Source organism: Coregonus lavaretus (assembly GCF_964263955.1).
Source record: "Coregonus lavaretus genome assembly, chromosome: 14".
Classification (NCBI taxonomy): Eukaryota; Metazoa; Chordata; class Actinopteri; order Salmoniformes; family Salmonidae; genus Coregonus; species Coregonus lavaretus.
The window spans coordinates 25009077-25035112 of NC_140001.1; the positions used below are offsets into that span (position 1 = coordinate 25009077).

The window sequence follows — 26036 nt, forward strand, 5'->3', positions numbered from 1 at the left end:
ATCCTTTCTTTGGATTGGTGGATACATCTCATTATTGTAATCCTTTTTTAAATATTCGATGAGGGTTGTTGACGTCATCTTCCTGTATTCAATGGAGAGAGATGCTATGCTACTAGCCTCATGCCATGAATATGCATAGACAACTCCGATATAGTGTTTTTTTCTCAAAGTTGCCGGGATGTCACGTGTCCTACTTATATCAGTACACTTGTAACAATTTAAGAATTATGAAACTTGTATTAGATCAAATAAACCTCACGTAGCAAATAAGCAATTCATTTTTACCAAATTGAACACGCTCATAGAGCCAAACAGTGGAGGTGTCATAATACCCATAAAACCTAGCGGTCAAACAGGGAAATGTTCCAGTCATTTTTCCACCATTCATTTTTCCCATAGGGGATTTTAGAACCACTTAAAATAAGGGCTGCATTTCATGTAGGCTTACCCTGGCGTGACATTTTGATGACCATGTAATTCTCTCTTGGACAAGGGGACTTTTATCAATACATTTGGCTCTATTTACTCTCAGATTCTAAAATGCTAATTAGCATCAAAGTAGACATCTTGCAAAACTACAAATACCTGCAAGCTCCTGCACGTCATCGCTAGCTGACACCTTTGCTAACATGTACACACAAGAAAGTTCACAGAATTGTCCATTTAAAGAAATGTAGCCAATTTGTTAATTACTACATTTAGCTAACATTAGATAGTTAATCCAGAGATTCTTACCTTTTTCTCGATTCGGCAGTCTCGTCCAGCTCGTCATGACATTTGTAGTTCTTTATGATAGCCACATTAGCAGTAATTAGCATTTCATATATATATATTTTTTTTAATTGGGGGGGGGGGGGGGGTTAATACAGGCCAATATATTGATAAAATTCACCTTGTCCTAGAGAGATTTACATGGTTATCAAAACGTCACGCCAGGGAAAGCCTACACGAAACACAGCCCTTATTTTAAGTGTTTCTAAAATCCCCTATGGGAAAAATGAATGGTGGAAAAACGATTGGAACCATTTCCCTGTTTGACTGCTAGGTTTTATGACTCATACTGTGGGAATCTATTGACCTCCAAGGAAAAAACGCCACCAGCTGGAGGGAGACAGATAGATTTTCTGTCGAATTGGGCCTCTCTCTTCCTCTTCCTCTCTGGTTTAGCTAAAGTTCCACTCCTTGTACTCCATGCTAGCATCAGCCCTCAGCTAATGTTGAGGAGATTTTGAGTGTTTCCTCATGCCACATGCGGTATTCTAGTGGCATTGTCGATTATTATTTAATAAGGGTAAAAATGACAACATGTATTACTTTTGAAATAGACAAGGGATCAATGACCTTTGTGTCCTTTTTTCTCCTTATATTGGTCATTGAAAAGAACTGTCAGTGCGCGGATTCGATTATGGTGAACCACGGGGCACCGAGCAATGGCCTTTCACGTCATCGGGCGAAAGCGGGGAAGGAGGAGCACCATCTCAAATCGAACAGTAATCTGTGCTGCTCGGTCATTTTGTCAACAAGGCAGCATGGTGCACAGTCCAGAAACATACAACATCTATTTTCCATAAAGTAAATGTTTCCATAAGTAAACTATGTTTTATTGGGAAGGTAGATAAAGCGTTTTTATTTAAAGAAAACACTTTTTCAATGGAAAACCCAGAATCCTGCTAATTGCTACACGTACTTAATTACATTACTTTTGTTTTGAGCCGAGTTCGCCGTGGGCTTTGAAATGGGCACCTGGCTGGCTCACGCCCGGGAGGCAGCCCGCTTTCAAATCAAATGCAATTAACTTTCATTCGATGCAAAACACGCCTACACGGGCCCCCGGGCGTGATCTATCGAGCCCCCTCATTTTGGCAGCAGGGTATCCCTAGCGGGGCTACTTTTCAATGGCATTTTCCGGCTGTTTGTCCCGCCTCATTTTCGGTTTTCTGGATGTTCATTGCTCAAACTAGACAGCCATCGTGTATTCTGCCGACGTCATCTCGGCGCTGGAACTCGGTAATGATGTTGTGGTTATCCATGCCGCCGATTCAGTGCCTGTGTCTAAAGATCTCATTTTGACCAGTCTCCCTCGCATGGAGTTGCGCGCTGACCCGGTGGTGGCAACGGTGGAGATGTCGGAGATTAAAGGTATAGATGGGGAGCCTTCGGACTACGAGAGTTTGCCACCCCATGCCTCATTGACAATCCACATGACAGCAGGAGCAGTGGCTGGAATCCTGGAGCACACGGTGATGTACCCGGTGGACTCTGTCAAGGTAGGCGAGCTAGCTAGCCCATCAACCAAGTGATGGGCTCAATGACCCTTTTCATTCGCATCATTATACATTTCTGCTTTCCAGCTCATCAACAAGCAGAGGAGGAAATAACCTTACCAGACTTACATGTGTGAAAACTAGTTATTGGGCTAGCTAGCTGCTAACTAGCCAGCTAACTAACGTTATGAGACATGCATCTTTGCATAGCAAGACACTGTTGCTCGCTTAGGTGAAATCCTCCCTGTCTCCCTGAAAATACTAGCCCTGTTAATGAAACATGCAATTGAACGTTTCCAGTAACTTATTCAGCCGCACACTTAGCTACAGCTGTTAGTTAGTTAGTTAGCTAGCTTGTTTGCGAAAACGTTCAAATCCAACAACCATCAAGTTCTGGTTGACGCCTGCACATGTTGAGATAGCTCTCTGACATTAACCACACAGTGCCCATTTGTTCTATACAATTATTTGTCTTACCCACAACCGACCTTATTAAACTAGATGTCAGGCAATTGAGGCAAACGGGTGAAGGTCACATGTCTGTGTGCCAGGTTAGAACTGTCAAACGTGCTCAAATTTAGGTGGCTTTGGTGGAAAAGTGTTCCTAAAGGAACTGGACAACTGTAGTTAGTGGTCAATATTTGTTCATATGAAATATACAAAACCAATTGGTTTAGTCCTGGGCTGGACTAGTCAAAGCTGAAGGGCGTGTAGGTAGCCTATAGTAAGAGGACATACAAGGAATGAGTAACTGTAAGTCGCTCTGGATAAGAGCGTCTGCTAAATGACTAAAATGTAAATGTAAGTGGTTGTGAACTTTGTCCCCTGCTATGCCCCGTCTCATTGTATACCGGTAGTTATTGTTTTCCAGCTCATTCAGTGAAGTTCATTCATACACGTTTATCTAAGTACATTGCTGGATAGGATAGCCCCGTGTACATATAAACACTCTTGACTTGACACATCAACAGAATAAAGCTTGTGGCAAAAAAGGCATACAACTTTTCATCTCAGTCAAACCATTAGAATGAGACAATCTGACATGGAGCCAAACTAGGTTGTGTGTCTATTCAACAGGGTTACACAAGCCATTGTCGCCACTTCCTCAGTAGCTGCCAGGATCTGGTGTTGGACCTTTCACGCTGTCCATCTTACAGCTCAAGGTTTTAGAGCGAGACTTTACACGTTTGATCAACACATAGCCATAGTGTTTCATTAACTCAGCTGCTATGAACTTCATTTGAATGTAGGAATAGATTAGAGTTCAGTAGATATTCTGTATCCCATACTTTAAATTGTGCACTGAAAGATTGCTTCTTCGTCACTAATGCTGCGTTTAGATGAGGGACGCAAAAACCGTCATACCTGTCGGCATAGCGGGACAAGAAAGCAAGAAAGAGGGTGACGGCAAAAGCAAGCTAGCGCGAGGGTATGCGTTGCTATGGTGATTTCAGTAAAGAATAAGTGCACATCAACATATGGTAGAAAACAATGCTATGGCAAAAGTTGATCTATTCTAACTTTGGCGGCAAGTTCCGCGGCAGACGGCATTCACCGCCAGCTTCAACGGCATTTACCGTCGTGCTCTCATTGAAAACCATGACATCCGGTTTGCCGTCTGCAATGTAAACGCAGCGTTAGGCCTAAAAGTTTAGTGACAACTGACAAGAAAGTGAACCCTGACAACTAAGAAGCAGCTCATCACTTCAATTGTTTGTCATTGGGCTAGGCCTATTCAGTGGCTGCATAAGACATTACTCATACTCTATTAAGCAATTACAGAGAAGACAGGATGAAGAAAGATGGTACCAGGGTGATTTCCCCATTAGGAGACCCGTGACACAGCAAGAAACTATTGACTGAATCTCTGTAAAATTAGGAAACAATAACTTAGTCGTTGATGTCCCTGTGATAAGGATTGGCAGTAATATTTTTATTGGGGAAAACAAAGTACAGGATGAACACAGACTACATTAATTAATAAAACAATAACCCTTGTGCTTTCCAGGAGCCTACATGACTGATCTAACCTTTTCTTTATGAGATAGTTGCAGGGAGTAACCTACACGTCCCTCTGTACTACTTCTAGAAGTGTTGGGTGTTATCTTCATGTACCAGCATGTAAGTGTTTGGAATCATTCACATTCAGAAAAAGGGTGTGCGCACTATCCCCCTCTTATACACGCTGATTAGCAAACAGCCTCTGCCAGCCATGGGATGCACTCATGAAATGCATTTACACACATACCATGAGCACATATTTAGTCATGACTTTAAATGTAAAAGAAACAAAACACACAGACATCCCCAGCAATCTGTAGGCTATGTTCTGGTCTCCGAGTTTTATTATGGTAGGGTGACTTTAACCCCTACAGTGTGTGAGGTTTCTCAGGCTTCTGAAGTTAGCTTGCTACTGATGAAGTCACTCCCTGCTGAACAACTAAAGCAGCCGTGTCACACAGAAACAGGGATTCCCTGCCCCATGTCTAAATTACAACCTCCATTCATTGTCATGGAAGAGTGGAAAAGAACAGCATGTTTTATGCTTCCCATAGAGCCCAGATGAATTTTGCTCCTTCCATCCCTGCTTTTCTCTCCAGCCCAAAACAAGCAGGATGAGCTGGTGCGATTTTTCCACTCCAGTGCCAAATGGGTCCTCTTTTTCCTCGCCAGTAGGAAGGGTGCCATTCATGTTAAAACTGAGAGAGAATATATATATTTTAAAACTAAAATATTGTGTAAGAAAGAGTTATCGAAACAATTTGAGTTGATCAGGTGGATGTATTAGAGATGACGACTTCACAGAGTTAGCCTAACCCTAGATCCTGGTAGAATATATTTACTAATAGTTTTATTACTGTGTGTCATCTCCAAATGGTGTGTTATTATTATTATTATTTTTTTATCTACTTCTCCCTGTTATGAAGTATATTTTAAGCCCATCAGGAATGCATTTCCTGGTAGTAAACTAAGCTCAATGGCAGTAGAACAATGCAAACAAATGACTCATAGTGTTTCATTAGTTGCTTGTTGGACAAGGTTAGAAAATAAACCAAATGAAGTAAGGTCACCAAGTTTGTCTAATATTCAATCAATAGGCTAGTTTCCTGGTTCTTTGGCACTGCTCAGCCAGAAAGAGTAGCCATTTTAATAGCCTGAGGCATTGTACCGTCACTGTGAGACCCGCCAACCGGGATAAAGCTAGCTCTGTTTTGTCAAGTGGACTCGTGAGTACAGACGGAGGCAGGCAAAGTCTCTCTCTGCAAGGCTGAGCCCAGAAGTACTGTATGAGCCTAGAGTATCCAAAAGTAAGATGTTTGACAGCACATGTCTCATTCTGGACTCTTTCTTCACCACTTTGTGATTGCTCAATTTTGTTTAGAAACTTCTTACTTCGTTAGTGCTTAAGAGGGGAGGGGACACTTTACTTATCACTTAAAGTAGGCTCTGAAAGAGGATGGCCAGCACCCGGGCAGAGGTCCAACCTGTATCAGTATTACAGATCTGAGATCGCAATAATCACTGATCTGGCTTTCAAGTCTGTCTTTGAAAATATCATTTTTAAATATTGTTTTAACCAGAACCATGCATATAATGCACATTCACTAATAATGACTAATGCCTTGATCACACCGAAAGCATCATTGCGCAAAATAGTACGCGGCATCATGTGGTCCTCTGTAGCTCAGCTGGTAGAGCACGGCGCTTGTAACGCCAAGGTAGTGGGTTCGATCCCCGGGACCACCCATACACAAAAATGTATGCACGCATGACTGTAAGTCGCTTTGGATAAAAGCGTCTGCTAAATGGCATATTATTATTATTATTATTTATCTGGATATGTGTGCAACAAAAGTTAAACATCCATTGGAAATGAATGTACTTCTAGTGTACTATAATGCAATGACGCTGTCAGTGTGATCGAGGCGTAAGTTCTTGTAGCAGGCATTATCGAAAATTAACACACGTCTAATAAACTATCTCCCAAGCACAAGCCCACGTGCTAGTGAGTAGCAAGCTAGGCCCAATCTTTATATTTCAAGTTTAGCCAACTTGTATCTATTTGCTAGCTAACAAGGTAGAACAGTTGAATTGTTATGAACACACCCTTCTGTCCGTCTCCAACTGTTTGAACAGCATGCTAGCCTGTCCACTTTGTTCAGATGTTGAAATCATTTTTCTCAGAATGAGAACAAGTTGCCAATTCCTTATATAATTTTGTTTTATGCTTATTGCATTAAAACACACACTAGCCAGCTTGTATAACCGCTTTGGCAAAAAATGCTGCTAGCGGTACATGGTACAACAAACTGTGCATACATTTTCCAGAATCAATGTTCATTGATACTCCCCCGTTTTAGTAGTGTCTGCTCTGCACGCAATTTGAGGAGTTGAGACATAAAAAGGGTATCGTTAGAAAGGTTAACTTCTCCTCTATTACAGTAAAATAATGTCTCAATGTGTTTTGTGTCCATATGACCGATTCTGTTGGACCAAACCTTAAATGCAAATAGCGAGTTGAAACCACTTGTCAGAGAGTTAGAAGTGATCTCTCATCTTTGTTGTTGTGAGTAGCAGGGGGAGGGGCTTGATGTGTGTAAATTGGAAGATGCACCCAGCCTACAGTCATTGCACACAGCACAGAAGAAGCGAAAGAGACGAGACCAAAAAGACAACATGAGAACAAGCGGACATAAACGGTCAGAAAAACGAAGAAAAAAAAAATACATTGATTCTTGCGATACAGGCATTTGGAATATTGCGGAAAAACATTACATTCTAATTAATCGGAATCTTCTATACATCGCCCAGCCCTACATCAGAATCACTTTTTATCGCCAAGTACATTTATACATACCCAGAATTTGCCTTAGTGAGAAGATACTGCCTAGTGTTGTCATGATACCAGAATTTTGACTTCCATACCAGCTTTGGTATCACAATACTTGATACCATCACGATACTCAATACCAAAACGGTACAAAAACAATACCACAAAATAAGAAGACGTATTAGCCAAAGTCACAGAGTGGCACTTGATCCAGACCGATATAAACTCAGCTACTGCTCTGTAAAATCGTTGGGCATCTTTGAGTTCAATATCATTACATTTGAACAATTTTATGTACATTTTCTTGAGACAGCCATATATGCATTAATTGAATCAATTGTACAATCAATGTGATTTTTTTTTCTTCTTACCAATCTAACTACAAAACAACATAATGGTAAACATTTATTTGAGTGCTAAATCTCTATTGATAAACTGGGTAAAACAAGATGTAGCCTAGGTCTATTCACAATACAGGTCAATGCATATTATTCAATAGTAATAATAATAATAATAAGCCATTTAGCAGACGCTTTTATCCAAAGCGACTTACAGTCATGTGTGCATACATTTTTACGTATGGGTGGTCCCGGGGATCGAACCCACTACGCTGGTGTTACAAGCGCCATGCTCTACCAATTGAGCTACAGAGGACCACAATAGTAGTGTGTGAGTGAGTTGTTGAGCTTGTTTTGGCTGATTCATGGGGATACAGATGACAAACAATGCCTTCCATTTAGGACTTATGTTATTGGCAACTGCTAAGATAACATATTTTATTTGTACTGATTTAAAACATTTGCATAGAAGAAATCTCTTTTCTAAAAGTGTGTGCTGTCTCTTTAAGAAATGAATTACTTCATTACCAGTTGGGTCACCTACACTGGCATACTGTTATGTTCAGCTGATAACTTTTTTCTTTCTTTCATTCATTCGTCTGATGGTCAAACCAAGAGTGTTAAAACAGTCTGGACAACCCCTCTCTCCCTTTCTATCTCTCTCTGCCTTTCTCTCACACTTCAGTTAATGTCACCTCTCCCAGCTCTTACTGACATCTACCCATGAGCCCCGTCTCTTTCCATTTACTGTAACCAGCATCCTTACCCACTGAGCACCGACAGACACCGGACGTGCATGGACGTTGAAAAGTAGTTGAAATTTGGTCAGTCCACTCTTGCCTTCATGTTAACACAGACAGACCGGACTGGACCATATCTGAACCTATCATTGACGAATGTTTCACGTTTGGATAGCACAGTACAGTGAGTAGAGCACAGAGTACAGTACAGTACAGTGAGTAGAGTACAATCAATACTGAACTCTACTCTACTGTGCTGTATTGTACTGTGCTCTGCTGTGATGTCCAAAGTTGTGAAACTTGAGGAGAATGACATTCATATCCACAATTATGCATTTCTGTGTAGTACAGATCAGGGACCCATTATGTAATTCCGTTACCACTTCAATAGTAGTTCAATAGCCAATCTAGATTTTCTCAAACTCAAGGTGCCATGTCATAGCTGACACCCCGTTCTTTCTGCAGACATCTTTGAATCTTAATTCGGAGCAGATATTCACAAGCTTTTAAAACAAGAAGTGGTTCTCAACATTGAGAGGGGTCACATAAAAACCTGAGGGAGATTTTACCATAATTCAGTTACCAAAGTCTGCACAGTTCTTCACTAAATTAGTTTTTGTAAATGTTTCAGTTGAAATTGTTAAAAGTAGACCTTGTGCATAGAGTTGTATGGTTTGTTAAACTTTTGAAATCAATGGTTTTTGTTTGACATACATTTTTAAAGTGAAAATACTGAGTCAAAGTGTAATTTCGTTACTGTGGAATTGCCCTCAGGAATTCCACTGGCAGATGGAGTCCGATACTTTCAGCTGGGTGAATTTGTGCTCTAGCAGGTCCGGAATGATTGTGTTGAAGACTGAGCTAAAGTCCACAAACAATATCCTCGCATATGTCCTTGGGTTGTCGAGGTAGTGAAGGCCCATGTTGTCGGCGTCGTCCACAGACCTATTGGCTCTGTAGGCGAACTGCATGGCGTCAAGGTGGGCATCATTGGTGGTTTTGAGATGGGACAGGAACAGGGGCCTTATTTATAACCATTGCGTAAATTTCAAACTCAATTTCTATTTGCGCCATTTCAGAAAAGTCTGCGCACGTATACAAATATTGAGATTTATAAACATGGCGCACGCCATACATACGCGTTTCCTGTTATAAATCAGACCTGTCGTAAAACTGTGCACGTGTGAACGAGCATTAAAACTCTGCCTGGAATACGCCTCAATTCACCTTTTATGGTGACAACAACACCCTTTATTTGAGAGAATGCCAAGAGTGTGCAAAGCTGTCATCAAGGCAAAGGGTGGCTATTTGAAGTATCTGTTTAACACTTTTTTGGTTACTACATGATTCCATATGTGTTATTTCATAGTTTTGATGTCTTCACTATTATTCTACAATGTAGAAAATAGTAAAAATAAAGAAAAACCCTTGAATGAGTAGGTGTTCTAAAACTGTTGACCAGTAGTGTATGTGTGAGTGAGCAGATGGAGTGAGTGTGTAGGGCCCTGTGAGTGTGCATAGAGACAATGCAAAAATAAAAGGTCAATAAAGATAGTCCGTGTAGCTATTTTGTTAGCTATTTATCGCTTGGGGATAGAAGCTGAACAAGAGCCTGTTGGTGCCAGACTGGGTTGGAGTCTTTAATGATTTTACGGGCCTTCCTACCACACCGCCTGATATAGATGTCCTGGATGGCAGGGAGCTCCTCCCCAGTGATGTACTGGGCTGTCCGCACTATCCTCTGTAGCGCCAAGCTCCCCCCCCCTTGTTTCCTGTGGTTCATGGTCAGGTCCTTGGTCCTACTGACATTGAGGGAGAGGTTGTTGTTCTGGCACCACACTGCCAGGTCACTGACCTCCTCTTTGTAGACTGACTCATCGTCGCCGGTGATCAGGCCTTCCACTGTCGTGTCGTCAGCAAACTTGATGATGGTGTTGGAGTCATGCGTGGCCATGCAGTCGTGGGTGAACAGGGAGTACAGGAGGGGACTAAGCACACAACCCTGTGTTGAGGGTCAGCATGGTGGAGGGGATGTTGCCTACCCTCACCACCTGGGGTCGTCCCGTCAGGAAGTCCAGGATGCAGTTGCAGACGGAGGTGTTCAGACCCAGAGTCCTAAGCTTGGTGACGAGCTTGGAGGGGACAATGGTGTTGAACGCTGAGCTGTAGTCAATGAACAGCATTCTCACATAGGTATTCCTCTTATATAGGTGAGTGAGGGCAGTGTGGAGAGCAATTGAGATTGCTTCATCTATGGATCTGTTGGGTCGGTATACAAATTGGAGTGGGTCTAGGGCAGCGGTCACGAACCGGTCGATTGCGATCGACAAGTCAATCTCCAAGCCATTCCTAGTCGATCACCAAACATTTCGGGAAAAAAAATTAATAATAAAGCCTTGCGCTCCTATAAAAAAAACATGTGTTTCGCGCTGTTGACGATAAGTGCACTTGATTCAGCAGTCCTAGCGCCTGGAAGGCAAAGTGTTACCATTTTGAACCATTTTCATGTGTACCCGGCAGGCCTTGCGCCATAAGACTGTACAAAAAAAGCCTTGAATGCATAGCAAAGTTGATAATGTGAGATTTCCAAACTTTTAAAACCATGACTAGAGAGGGACTCAATGAATACAGCAAAGAGCTGCTGTTATTATGAGTAGGTTCTTGTTTACGTTGTTATTCAGCACTGTCAACACTTTGTTCAACACCTTTCTTTATAAGCCATAAAATGCACGTTATGATAAGCTTGCGTTATTTGCCGCTTGTCTTTTTTAATATTGAGGAATATTTTACTTTCTCTGATCATAGGAGTAACAACATCAATTGGTGCATGAGGCAAAAGTAATGTAGTGTGACTTATGTTTCGCCATCAGCTGGAAGACTGTGTCCCCTTTTCTCAGCGGAGGGAGGGAGAGAGGAGGGACGGTGAGTCGGGTGAGAGGCAGCCTCACCGCTGCTCCCTCCCTACTCTGACTGACAATCAATACAGTAAAAAAAACATTATTATGCTCACTCAGCTGTGCCTCACAAATAATACAACAAATGATCTATTACCAGTGTGATCATATACCTACAATTTTGAAATATAATTTTAAAAATGGTCTGAGAAGAACAACATTGGCAGGGCAATTCAAGCGTAGCCAATATGCTATGATGTATTGGGCCTATAGCCTACTGCACAAACCTCTTTGCTACAGAACTCCCGAATTAAACTCTGAAGGTCTTTACCTATCACATCCATAAAACTGTCAATGTATTAATTAATAACCTCTTATCATATCCTCATTCTGAACGGTCGCAACCTTCTTGGATCTGCAAAAACCCCAGCCTTACTCATGATTCAGTACTACACAAATTGTTTTAATTATTTATTTACTAGTTAACTAAATAATAACACAGAATTAACATATACACTTAATACATGAGAAAAAGTCCTTAGCGGACTAACAACAACATGACTGCTTGTTTACCAAAAGAGGGAGGGGTAGAGAGCGAGAGGGTGGAAGAGAAAGAGACACTTATCGTTGCTACATTTGGAAACTACTCTCAAAGTAATCATAATATTTTGCACACAAACCACCGCCCGTTTGGAGTAAGAAATCATGAATGCATTTACTTGTGGATGCCTTTCTTTGTCGTCTATATCTGTCGAACCCAAGCTCTCTGGGAAAGGTTTTTTTGGCTGGGTCTTCACTAAGCTCACTTGTAAGGCTCTGATTGTCCACAAGACGTCACAATGTCCTTCTTCTTAGTTGTCCTGGTTTGTAGTGGGTGTTTCCTTAGAACAGCTACTTAGCTGTACCAGTAATTGTCTGAGAGGGGAGATTTCTTCTCCTCTCCACCTCGTGTGGTTAGTCAGAGTTTGAACCACTTTACACCCACAGCTGCAGCCTGGCAATGTTCGGGTCTAGTCTGGGAGGTGAGGTTATCTTCTTAACCTTCTTAATCTTAACCTCTTTCTGGTCTGATATATGTTAATTCTTAAACTATCCTTTTATACACTGGTTAAAAGGGTGTTCCGTCATGCTCACACGCTCTCTGAGCTCCCTCAGGGCGTGGCTACTTACTTGTGCAAAGCTTATATGAAAAACTATAATCTCATTAGAAAACTAAAATCCCATTCCTATCTAAACAAAAATATTTTCATCATTTTTCATATTATATACACATTGGATGAAAACTTGACAGATAAAGGGGATATACTTTCCAAGTTACTGTATTTTCTTGATACCATTTGTAATGACATAACAAACCATATGACATGATTATTCTTTAGATCCCCACTGACCATTCCCCACATTCTTATCTTAGAAATATTGTTCCAGTATTCACTTTTTGGATGTTAGAGTGTTGGGCGGAAAAAGTCTCTGGAGACAAAGGACATTCCTTTAGCCAATATGGTAGGGTAAAGAGAGAGTGTCCTCTCCTTAAATTTATGACAGGGTGTGAGGTGTCAAAAAAACCCCCACATCAGTTCCCTCCTCCCCTCTTCTGTCGGTGGGAGAGGCCTGGTTACTGTCAACCATTGCCAAGCTGATCTGAGCCATTGGATCCTCACACAGGACAGTCATGACAGTTGCATAGGCTTATGTTTTGTAAGTCATGTTTGAAAAAAATCTGAGTGGTAGATCTCGGCTTGCATTTTGACTCAAAGTGATCTTGACTCAGACAAGGTTGGTGACCACTGGTCTAGGGTGTCTGAGATGGTGGAGTTAGTGCCATAACAATCCTCTCAAAGCACTTCATGATTACAGAAGTGAGTGCTACAGGGTAGTAGTCATTGTGGCATGAAGCCTTAGAATCTTTGGGGACAGGAATGATAGTGGTCATCATAAAACATGTGGGGATTACAGACTGGGAAAAGGAGAGGTTGAAAGTTACTGCATGCTCTGAGAACGCACCCTGAAATTCCGTTGGGCCCTGCAGCCTTGCGGGTGTTGACCTGATTAAAGACCTTTCTCACGTCGGCCTTGGAGAGCGAGATCACCCAACCCTCTGGGTTGGTGACGGCCCTCACACCCGGTACGATGTTGTCAAAGCGTGCATAAAATGCACTGAGTTCGTCTGGTAGAGAGGCATCGTTGGTCAGATCACGGTTGGGTCTTCCTTTGTAATCCGTAATGGACTGTAGCCCCTGCCACATGCGGCGGGCGTCGGAGCCTGTGTAATAGGATTCCACCTTATTCCTATATTGTCCTTTTGCTCATTTGATGACTCTGCAGAGGTCATAGCGGGACATATTCCTGTTCTTGGCCGTAGCCTCAGGGTTGTCTACGGCAGCCCTGTGTGTGGTAGCCCTCTCCTTTAGTTTAGCGGCAATCTCTGTGTTAATCCATGGCTTTTGATTGTGGAAGCAGCGAACCCTCACCATAGGGACAACGTCGCCGATACATTTTCTAATGAAGCCGGTGACGGAGGTGGTTAGCTCGTCAATGTTATCAGCGGAGTGTCGAAACATATTCCAATAAGCGCTAACAAAGCCGTCCTGTAGCATAATCTCTGAAACTGGTGACCATTTCTCAATGGAGAGAGACACAGGTACAGTGAGGGGAAAAAAGTATTTGATCCCCTGCTGATTTTGCACGTTTGCCCATTGACAAAGAAATGATCAGTCTATAATTTTAATGGTAGGTTTATTTGAACAGTGAGAGACAGAATAACAACAAAAAAATCCAGAAAAACGCATGTCAAAAATGTTATAAATTGATTTGCATTTTAATGAGGGAAATAAGTATTTGACCCCCTCTCAATCAGAAAGATTTCTGGCTCCCAGGTGTCTTTTATACAGGTAACGAGCTGAGATTAGGAGCACACTCTTAAAGGGAGTGCTCCTAATCTCAGCTTGTTACCTGTATAAAAGACACCTGTCCACAGAAGCAATCAATCAATCAGATTCCAAACTCTCCACCATGGCCAAGACCAAAGAGCTCTCCAAGGATTTCAGGGACAAGATTGTAGACCTAAACAAGGCTGGAATGGGCTACAAGACCATCGCCAAGCAGCTTGGTAAGAAGGTGACAACAGTTGGTGCGATTATTCGCAAATGGAAGATACACAAAATAACTGTCAATCTCCCTCGGCCTGGGGCTCCATGCAAGATCTCACCTTGTGGAGTTGCAATGATCATGAGAACGGTGAGGAATCAGCCCAGAACTACACGGGTCCTCCCTCTTGTCAATGATCTCAAGGCAGCTGGGACCATAGTCACCAAGAAAACAATTGGTAACACACTACGCTGTGAACGACTGAAATCCTGCAGCGCCCGCAAGGTCCCCCTGCTCAAGAAAGCACATATACATGCCCATCTGAAGTTTACCAATGAACATCTGAATGATTCAGAGGAGAACTGGGTGAAAGTGTTGTGGTCAGATGAGACCAAAATCGAGCTCTTTGGCATCAACTCAACTCGCCGTGTTTGGAGGAGGAGGAATGCTGCCTATGACCCCAAAAACACCATCCCCACCGTCAAACATGGAGGTGGAAACATTATGCGTTGGGGGTGTTTTTCTGCTAAGGGGACAGGACAACTTCACCGCATCAAAGGGACGATGGACGGGGCCATGTACCATCAAATCTTGGGTGAGAACCTCCTTCCCTCAGCCAGGGCATTGAAAATGGGTCGTGGATGGGTATTCCAGCATGACAATGACCCAAAACACACGGCCAAGGCAACAAAGGAGTGGCTCAAGAAGAAGCACATTAAGGTCCTGGAGTGTCCTAGCCAGTCTCCAGACCTTAATCCTATAGAAAATCTGTGGAGGGAGCTGAAGGTTCGAGTTGCCAAATGTCAGCCACGAAACCTTAACTTGGAGAAGATCTGCAAAGAGGTGTGTAAACCTGGTGGCCAACTACAAGAAACGTCTGACCTCTGTGATTGCCAACAAGGGTTTTGCCACCAAGTAATAAGTCATGTTTTGCAGAGGGGTCAAATACTTACTCATTAAAATGCAAATCAATTTATAAATTTTTTGACATGCGTTTTTCTTGATTTTTTTGTTGTTATTCTGTCTCTCACTGTTCAAATAAACCTACCATTAAAATTATAGACTGATCATTTCTTTGTCAGTGAGCAAACATACAAAATCAGCAGGGGATCAAATACTTTTTTCCCTCACTGTACTTCCTGTTTGAGTTTCTGCTTTTAAGTACAGAGTCATGATCTGATTTGCCAAATGGCGGACGAAGGAGGGCCTTGTATGCTTGCTTTTGGGTGGAATAACAGTGGTCTAGGACTTTATCGCCCTGAGTGGCGTTGGAGACATGTTGTTGGAAGTGTCTTAGTGACGCGGAATAAAATTGACGGCAACCAGAAAAATAACCTACATCCAGAGGCTTTCTTGCTTGTTTATAGCCTTGTACAGTTTGTGACAGCTTGTTATTTTTCTTGTCCTGAGGTGGAATTGATAAAATTGATAAGTAGAGCAATGTTTAAATGCCACAGGATATCTGAACATCATTGCCAATCAGGTGCATCCCTTCATGGCAGCAGTGTATCCATCTGAAAATGGATTTTTTTTCAGCAGGATAATTCCCCATGTCACAAGGCTAGAATTGTCCAGGAATGGTTCCACGAACATGACAGTGAATTCAGCTTACTGCAGTGGCCTGCCCAGATCTCAATCCAATTGAGCATCTGTGGGATGAGATGGAACAAGCTATTTGGAGTAGAAATCCACTATCAGCCAACTTGACACAACTGTGGGAAGCATTGGAGTCAACATGGGCCAGCAACCCTGTGGAACGCTTTCGACACCTTGTACAGTCCATGCCCCGACAAATTGAGGCTGTTCTGAGTGCAAAAGGGTCTGCAACTGATAAGTTGCGTCAATTCAAATCTGGTATTGGAACAAAAAGAGGTCAATACACATCTTCTAAAATAGACTAGTATTTTAATTAATGCAAAACACTTCAATGGTAAATATGATGTTCGTATATACGGGTCCACTGAAAAACCACACAGGGCAGTCGGAGAACTGGTCCATTGTTATAAGTTCTTCTTTAAATACTCTGACAGAGATAGTTCCCGCTCCCTGCTGGCCTATCAGAGTAGAGACTGAGCGTGGTTTAGACTTACTCAGCCTATCGTTGGCGCACAGACTGATCCCAGCCCCTTGGCGCTTCACTGTTGCCAGGCATAAGTTGTTATCTGCAGCTTGTCCCGAGTCAGCAACCCCAGACATCTTTGTAGCAGAACACATGTCCTTGAGCGTTCTAACAAAGAGGCAGTGTGTATGTGTCTGTGTGAATCACAAGTCTGTCTCGGCCTACCCCCTAATAGTTCCTCACATTAATCACAGCTTGTTATGTTGACCAATTTATATCAGTACAGTACAAACCTATTATGTTTAATCATTAATGCTTTCTTATTAAGCTAACAGCACATCTAAAATATAAGAGAATAATTTCCCTAGCAACTCAATATTAGGAAGGTGTTCCTTTATATCTTGAACACTCAGTGTATATTTATCTTTTTTGTTGGGGGGGGGGGGGGGGGGGGGGAGTATTGCTAGGTATTACTGCACTGTTGGAGCTAGAAACGCAAGCATTTCCTGAGTAGATCCTTATTGTTTACAAAAGTACGCTCACTAATTTATCTCACCTTGTGAAAATACCTCTGCTCTCCCAAGCTTAGATCAGATGCAAAAAAACTTGTAGCAATGTTGAGGACCAGGGCTGCCCACATACTGGAGTAGGTTCAAAATCTAAGTCCTTGTATGGAATTGTTTGAGCAAATCTGCACGTACACGTGTATTGATAAAATGATAAATTAATGAAGGTCGTTGTCTCATCAGTTTAATTGTCCAATCGTGTCTCTGGCTAGTTGGTGTGCCTTGTTGTGGGTAGGCTAGCCTATTCCATCCATTTCACCTAAGAATACAATGTATAGCCTAGTTGTATAGACTACAGAGAAGGCATTGGGGTCATTCCATGTCAATTCAGCAAGCCATGACACCCACCATCTCAGATTGTTCTGAAATCGTTTCTTTAGTTAGAAACTGATAAGATTAGCGTTCCTGCAACATTTTCTTGACATTTGATCTCTGAGAAATTACGCTAATTGATTGCACCCAAATTGGCTGTTTTAATTTATAGGATTCATATAATATTCAATAAATATAGTACCTAACATCCGTTTTGGGCCAAACTTTTTTCTAACAATAGCCACATTTCCATCCACTGTTTTTATGCGAGTAAAGTCATACTGAAAAAAAAACAAAAAAAAAACAAGACCGCTGTGATAGAAACAGAACGTTTCGGTACAATTTTATAAATGCCAACAGATAATTCCTTCGTTCGACATGGTGGGATCTTTTTGTGTTTTGTAAAATTAATTATGCAAGAAATTGCAGTGGAAATGCCTTTATGCATAATTATTGATATAATAACCATCATATCGAACTAAACTTGGAGTCATGCGATGATATGTTGTGTGGTCCTCCCACTACGACTAGGGAAACCATGCAGTTTATTAGGCTACAGATGAAATAACTTATGATGAACTTCACAGGGTGGTGAAAGTGCTCGGTGATCATGATGCTCCTTTCCAATAAATATCGAGGGTCTGATTCTGGTGACATGATTATCGATGCTTGACTGCCGTTTGACAAATAAAAATATTCTCGCTCTTATTCATAAATCTCATCATGTAGACTACCTGTGTCTGCGAGCTGTTGGCTAGAGTGCATATGCTAAGACCAGAGTAGGCACATTTGCTATTTAATGTAACAGTTTTTGTAAAAAAAACTATTGGTAGAGTTGAAAATGCGATGGAAACACATTGAACATTAGATTTTTATTCGGTACATGAAAGCAGAAGGGAAAAAGTACATTTTGTGTGCACTATGTCATCACACATTGATTTTTATCTGCAACAAGTCCGTTTGGTGGAAACACACCACTGGTGTGAAAATGCGCATATTCCCTTTTATGCGGATTTTAGAATATTCACATGAAAATCTGTTGCCAATTGGATGGAAACCTAGCTATTAAATAAGACCTGAGGAATCCAAAGAAATGGTCAAAAGCCACCCACAGACCCCCCAAACCCCACACCAATCCCTCCCCAACAACAAGTGTTATGGAGTTGCGTCTGAGTATTGTTTATTCATCCTATTTAATGTATTCTCTGTGACTTTGGTGATGTTTTTTCCCCTTTTCAGAGAAATTAGTCATGGAAGTTGTTAGGTTTATGTCCCATCCTACATCCTGATAATACCAGGTTCTGACCACTAGATCGTGGTGTTCCTGAATGTTAAAGGTATAGTTCACCCAAATTACAAAAATTACATATTGGTTAACTTATGCATTAGTTTAGTTTATTTTGCCACTGTTTTAAATGCTAACTTTTTATCATTGGTGGCGCAAGTCAATGGTACCCATATTAGCATTTTTGCACTTCATATCCAAATAATCAATAATTGAGTTACACAGTCCATTTTTAGATACTTTAGGATGATTTGGACATGAAACGTGAAAATGCTAATATACATTGGGGAAAAAAAGTATTTAGTCAGCCACCAATTGTGCAAGTTCTCCCACTTAAAAAGATGAGAGAGGCCTGTAATTTTCATCATAGGTACACGTCAACTATGACAGACAAATTGAGATTTTTTTCTCTCCAGAAAATCATATTGTAGGATTTTTAATGAATTTATTTGCAAATTATGGTGGAAAATAAGTATTTGGTCACCTACAAACAAGCAAGATTTCTGTCTCTCACAGACCTGTAACTTCTTCTTTAAGAGGCTCCTCTGTCCTCCACTCGTTACCTGTATTAATGGCACCTGTTTGAACTTGTTATCAGTATAAAAGACACCTGTCCACAACCTCAAACAGTCACACTCCAAACTCCACTATGGCCAAGACCAAAGAGCTGTCAAAGGACACCAGAAACAAAATTGTAGACCTGCACCAGGCTGGGAAGACTGAATCTGCAATAGGTAAGCAGCTTGGTTTGAAGAAATCAACTGTGGGAGCAATTATTAGGAAATGGAAGACATACAAGACCACTGATAATCTCCCTCGATCTGGGGCTCCACGCAAGATCTCACCCCGTGGGGTCAAAATGATCACAAGAACGGTGAGCAAAAATCCCAGAACCACACGGGGGGACCTAGTGAATGACCTGCAGAGAGCTGGGACCAAAGTAACAAAGCCTACCATCAGTAACCCACTACACCGCCAGGGACTCAAATCCTGCAGTGCCAGACGTGTCCCCCTGCTTAAGCCAGTACATGTCCAGGCCCGTCTGAAGTTTGCTAGAGTGCATTTGGATGATCCAGAAGAGGATTGGGAGAATGTCATATGGTCAGATGAAACCAAAATAGAACTTTTTGGTAAAAACTCAACTCGTCGTGTTTGGAGGACAAATAATGCTGAGTTGCATCCAAAGAACACCATACCTACTGTGAAGCATGGGGGTGGAAACATCATGCTTTGGGGCTGTTTTTCTGCAAAGGGACGACTGATCCGTGTAAAGGAAAGAATGAATGGGGCCATGTATCATGAGATTTTGAGTGAAAACCTCCTTCCATCAGCAAGGGCATTGAAGATGAAACGTGGCTGGGTCTTTCAGCATGACAATGATCCCAAACACACCGCCCGGGCAACGAAGGAGTGGCTTCGTAAGAAGCATTTCAAGGTCCTGGAGTGGCCTAGCCAGTCTCCAGATCTCAACCCCATAGAAAATCTTTGGAGGGAGTTGAAAGTCTGTGTTGCCCAGCGACAGCCCCAAAACATCACTGCTCTAGAGGAGATCTGCATGGAGGAATGGGCCAAAATACCAGCAACAGTGTGTGAAAACCTTGTGAAGACTTACAGAAAACGTTTGACCTGTGTCATTGCCAACAAAGGGTATATAACTAATTATTGAGAAACTTTTGTTATTGACCAAATACTTATTTTCCACCATAATTTGCAAATAAATTCATAAAAAATCCTACAATGTGATTTTCTGGATTTTTTTTCTTCTCATTTTGTCTGTCATAGTTGACGTGTACCTATGATGAAAATTACAGGCCTCTCTCATCTTTTTAAGTGGGGGAACATGCACAATTGGTGGCTGACGAAATACTTTTTTTCCCCCACTGTAGGTACCATTGACTTGCATTGGATTTGTGCCACCAATAAGAAATAAATAAAAATTAAGCCAGGAACAGCACCAACTAGTGGTCAGAACCTGGTAATATCAGGATGTAGGATAGGGCATTAACCTAACAACTTCAATGACTAATTTCTCTGGACAGGGGGGAAAAAACATCACCAAATTCACTGTGAATATATTACATAGGATGAAGAATCAATACTCCGAGCCGCAGCCCAATACTACCTGTGAGACATAGAGAACGGATACTATATACTCGTTGTTGGGGTGGGATTGGCATGGGGGTCCGTGGGTGGCTTTTGACCATTTCTTTGGATTCCTCATGTCTAAATCATAGTTAGAAAAAAGATTGGTCCAAATCGGATGTTAGGTATAATATTTATTAAATGTATGAATCCAATAAATTAAAATGGACAATTTGGGTGCATTCAATTAGCTTAATTTCTCAGAGATCAAATCATATTTCAACAAAATAATGTTGCAGGAATGCTTATCTGTTTCTAACAACATAAACAATTTCAGAACAATCTGAGATGGTGAGTGTCAATCCTCTTTCTTGTGCTCTTTGAGGTGGAACGACCCATTGGAATCCCCCTTTCAAAAACGTATTGAGAGATGAATGCAAGAAAAGTAATGTCTCATGTAAGTAAAATATAACTACAGAAGCTAGTCTTGAGGGCACATGCAGAATTAATTGTATCCTTGAGGTAGAGTTCAACAATGTGTGTGATTTGTGTAGAGTTTTAGTTCAACTGACAAAAACTTCAACTCTAAGTTGTATGAATTCCTCAAGCCTCCAGATCTATCTGAAGGAAATGTAATTGATATTTTATTGTTTGGGGAAAGGAAGGAAACACAAGGCAATATGCTAAGGAAGATATAAATGGCCTGTTTTTTGGGCTGCCAAACATTTTAGGCCAAATAAAAACATTCTTTGTGCTGTCCAAATAACTTGGCATGGCAGGGTATAACAAATAACTGCCACAGCCCCTAGGCCTGGGACAGACACGCATCAGGACATGAGTTCTGCCAAGAACAGACATTAACAGAAACATGGCAGGACATCAGATCACTGGAGAAACAATAACCTCAGAAACAGACAGCCCAGGTGAGTGTATGGAGGTTTGACTATGGTCTTTAGTTTAGCTTTAGTAGGTTGTATAGATCACATCATGAGAAGCTAGGGTCTCTCACTTCAAATGTCCCTCTTCTTTCTCCAGACCAGGATGCAGAGTTTGCATCCAGACCCGAAGGCTCAGTACAGCAGCGTGTACGAGGCCCTGAGAAGGATCATCCAAACGGAGGGTCTCCTCAGACCCTTGAGGGGCCTCAACATCACCATGCTGGGTGCTGGCCCTGCCCACGCCCTCTACTTTGCTTGCTACGAACAGGTCAAGCGCACACTCAGCGAAGTCATTCAGAATGGAGGAAACAGCCACATAGCCAATGGTATAGTACAGTTCTGTTTCCCTTGGAACTCTCTCACATTTCACACTGACCACTGGAAGGTGACCACTGGAACCACTGTAACATGGCACAGAAAGAAGTTAATTGTTTTGGTAGTCGTGTTGGCAGTTTTGATAAACTTACAGTATAAACAATTGGCTTGAGACAGTTGAGGTGAGAACTGATGTAGTATCACGAGGTATTGTATGTTGATGGGTGGTAACATGTGGAGGCCTGACTGACTGATAACTTTGTCCGAACTAGGACTGGCAGGCTGTGTGGCCACTGTGCTGCATGACGCAGTCATGAACCCTGCTGAAGGTAAGGCTTTCAAAGGGGGCATTGGGGTGTAAGATCTTGATTTTTGTGACGTTCTCAATTAGAAATTAGTACAGAATATGAACCCCCTTCTCTTTGTTCCCCTGTCTGTGTGACGGTGCTGTCCTGCATCGTGTCTTAGTGGTGAAACAGCGGCTGCAGATGTACAACTCTCCCTATCGGAACCTGTTGGACTGTGTTCGGACTATACAACGTACTGAGGGGCTTGCAGCCTTCTACCGCAGCTACAGCACACAGCTGACCATGAACATTCCCTTCCAGGCTGTCCACTTCATGACCTATGAGCTGATGCAGGAGCGGCTCAACCCCCACAGACGGTACCACCCCGGCAGCCACATACTGTCTGGGGCTGCGGCAGGGGCCGTGTCTGCAGCGATAACCACCCCGCTGGATGTGTGTAAGACCCTGCTCAACACACAGGAGAACGTAGCGCTCAGCTCCATGCACTTCAGTGGTCACCTCACAGGCATGGCAAATGCCTTCAGGACAGTGTATCGCTTTGGCGGCATGGCTGCCTTCTTCAAAGGGATCCAGGCCCGGGTCATATATCAGATGCCCTCCACTGCAATTGCCTGGTCAGTCTATGAGTTCTTTAAGTACTTCCTGACCAAGCAGCAGATGGAGAGAGAGGCTGGGACAGCAGGCCCAGTCTGAGGAAGGGCTGTGGAGGGGGTCGACCATCCACCACATCTATACTGGAGGCTCCTGGCTCTCCAATGGAATCAATGCAAAAAGTCTCATCATATACGCAAAGTCGTGTTCATAATGTATATCTGTGTGCTGTTGTGTAATAATCTCAGTGCATTTTCTCAAAGGGAAGTCACTGCAATGGAGGAAGTTTGTAAGACTTGCTGTGGGAGTGGTAGACCGTGGCACTCCTTACCCTTCACTTTTACCTACCCAGCAAGCCCTTCCATTGTGCAGTGTCATTCATTAGAGGAGTGGAGGCTATTAAATGAACAGGAAATGCATAGATGGCTTGTTTTTCCAGTAATGCAGAGTAAAGGACATCTTCATATGGCAACAGGCCCTTTTCAAAAATCACCCGTTCACTACGCGCACAACACTCCCAACTTCATCTATCTCTATCTGGTGACTGTATTTGTATGATTGTGTTTGGCTACATTCATACAGTATGTATACTGAACAAAAATTTTAATGCAATTTCAACTATTTTACTGAGTTACAGTTCATATAAGGAAATCAGTCAATTGAAAGAAATTCATTAGGCCCTAATCTATGGATTTCACATGACTGGGCAGCGGCGCAGCCATTGGGGAGCCAGGCCCAGCCAATCAGAATGAGTTTTTCCCCACAAAAGGGCTTTATTACAGACAGAAATACCCCTCAGTTTCATCAGCTGTCTGGGTGGCTGGTCTCAGACGATCCCGCAGGTGAAGAAGCCAGATGTGGAGGTCCTGGGCTGGCATGTTTACACATGGTCTGCGGTTGTGAGGCTGGTTTGACGTACTGCCAAATTCTCTAAAACTACGTTGGAGGCGGCTTATGGTAGAGAAATGAACATTCAATTCTCTGGCAACAGCTCTGGTGGACATTCCTGCAGTCAGCATGCCAATTGCACGCTCCCTAAAAACTTGAGACATCTGTGGCATCGTATTGTGTGACAACTGCACATTTTTGTGGCCTTTTATTGTGTCCAGCACAAGGTGCACCTGTTTAATGATCATGCCGTTGAATCAGCTTCTTGATATGCCACACCTGCCAGGTGGATGGATTATCTTGGCAAGGAGAAATGTTCACTAACAGGGATGTAAACAAATGTGTGCACAAAATGTTAAGAGAAATAAGCTTTTCGTGCATATGGGGGAAAAAAAGGGATGTTTTATTTCAGCTCATGAAACATGGGACCAACACTTTATATGTTGCGTTTGTATTTTTGTTCAGTATAGATCTGATATGGGAACTTTTTATTTACTTTTCAGGGCTTGCATTTTATGGATTCGGAAGAGACACATGGCTGTTTGCTTGTTTTATTTCCTTGTGTATTTATAAACACAGAACAATTGCGCTTTCAAAGTGCCTCTTTAGTAATGAAGTCAGCTACAACTTCAAAGCTTTTTGTGTTGTTCAGATTGTTATTTTTCCATTATCATAATCATTGTTTGCCATTAAAAGGGCTTGTTATCATTCTGTAGATTAAATCTCATATAGTCTTTAAATGTTACCTCTGGAAGCCAGATTTTATCAATCATAGCAAGAAACCACTGATGTCAAAACCAAATGTACTGAAATAGGACCATATTGTTATTTTTCCTTGGCATCATGCAATGTGCCTATGGTCTGAGCTGAACCTTTCAAGATGAGGGCTATTTTCTATTCAGCGTTGTTAGTTCTGAGATCTACATACAGTGGTGCATCGTGCCCTTTTGGTTCAACCCCTAAATGTTGGGTATTTTCACTTTAGATCTTCATTCAAACCTCCGCACCTCCCATACTCAAGTCTGCAGTAGTTTAGTTTCAGTAATTTATTTTAACCACACAGTGAAGTGAGTCAGCCTCCTTTTCCTGAGGTTATTGGAATCCCTCGTAATATCAAAGGTATATAGGCCGTAACGGCCCAAATATTTGCCTTGTTTGAGCACAGTAGTGGACCTATGCTCTGGAATCACGCACAATGATCGAGAGTGTTAGTGTAAATTATATAACGACCTTCTATGTTGCAGAGAAGAGTCAGTTTTTGTATATTTTAGTGAGTGGTTGTTTTCCCAGGAGGCACTTCATTATGCAGGTCCTCAGGTGGACCAAACGTCAGCACCAAACCTGTCAGAGGCTGGTGGCATGGATCATCTCATCTCTGCATTCAGACATCTGTGATGTTGTTCATATTTAGCTTTTGATTAAAATATCATGCTTGTAATAATGTACATAGTTAATCTGTATTGAAATTATTTTTTGTGATTGGCAAATTTGACTGATTCTCTTTCGGAAAAAAAACACTCAATGTTCTAGACAGCAGAATTTGGAATGAGTACCACTGCAGCCCACACCAGTTAAACAGGCGAGCCCTTTAAGCGTTGGATTCTGTCTGACAGTGAGACCAGTACTAATGGCTTACCAGATGAGCTGTTTGTTCTCTGGCCTGTTTTAGTCACATACTGTGCTCTCCCTCTTCCCAGCATCTTGGCTCAGCGTTTTCTGCTCAGAAGCAGACATTCCTCCACATATTGCTGTAACCACAAAGCTGCAAGATTTGTTTGTTTGCTTTTAATTAAAAGCTTATGTTTTATTTTCATTCACCAGTGAAGTATAGAGTTCTATGAGATCTCCAAAGATCACAGTCCCTCAAATGTAGGCTAATTAATTCCTTGTTAAAATCCTAAAGATATGCATTGTATGCTTCCACTCGCAAACCTGTAGTTTTGAAGGTAGCGGTGAACCTACCTGTGAAATAACTATAAATGAAAGGACTGCTTATTGGCAGTCCTTTCAGTCCAAGCATCATCTCCAGCCAAAATATCTTTAGCATATTTTTCTTTGGATTTCTTCATTTAAGCTTGTAATTTAGCTGTCTTGAGGTTTATTGCCTTATGTTTGAAAAGTCACTGTGTGCCTCAGCATTTTATGAAGGGTAGCGATATGATAATTTATTCTCCAACTGTACTGTATCTGTGAAGGCTGAAGTGTTTGGTGGAAGGGGTCATTTTAGTCTAAACTGGGACTACCAGGTGAACAGTGGTAGAGAGAAGTTGGCATAGTACATGACCATTTCTTTTAATTTAAATGAAGTTACTCCTAATTTGAGCCTTTTCTGTGTGTGTTTTATAGAATTACACCTATGTTTTTGCTAAATATCACAGCATGTAAATATAAACAAATGTGCAACACTAACACATTTAGGTTGATTTAAATTCAAGCTTATTTACAACTATTGGACAGCTTTAGGTTCATTCATTTGATGTTAGTTTCTGGCATATTGTTGATTCATATTTCTGAAAAGTGGAATTTAAGACTTATGTC

At 41.8% G+C, this 26036-nt stretch overlaps 1 protein-coding gene across 1 annotated transcript; it reads left to right on the forward strand.

Annotated features, from left to right (window-relative positions):
- Positions 1–2084: 2084 nt before the first annotated feature.
- On the forward strand, positions 2085–22934 carry LOC311141862 (mitoferrin-1-like; the record flags this gene model as incomplete). Its single annotated transcript, XM_084177359.1, has 4 exons — positions 2085–2267; positions 21461–21722; positions 21984–22040; positions 22180–22934. 4 exons carry the CDS (start codon positions 2085–2087, stop codon positions 22710–22712), a joined length of 1035 nt encoding a protein of 344 aa, XP_084033485.1. The 3' UTR covers positions 22713–22934.
- Between the last annotated feature and the right edge of the window lie 3102 nt (positions 22935–26036).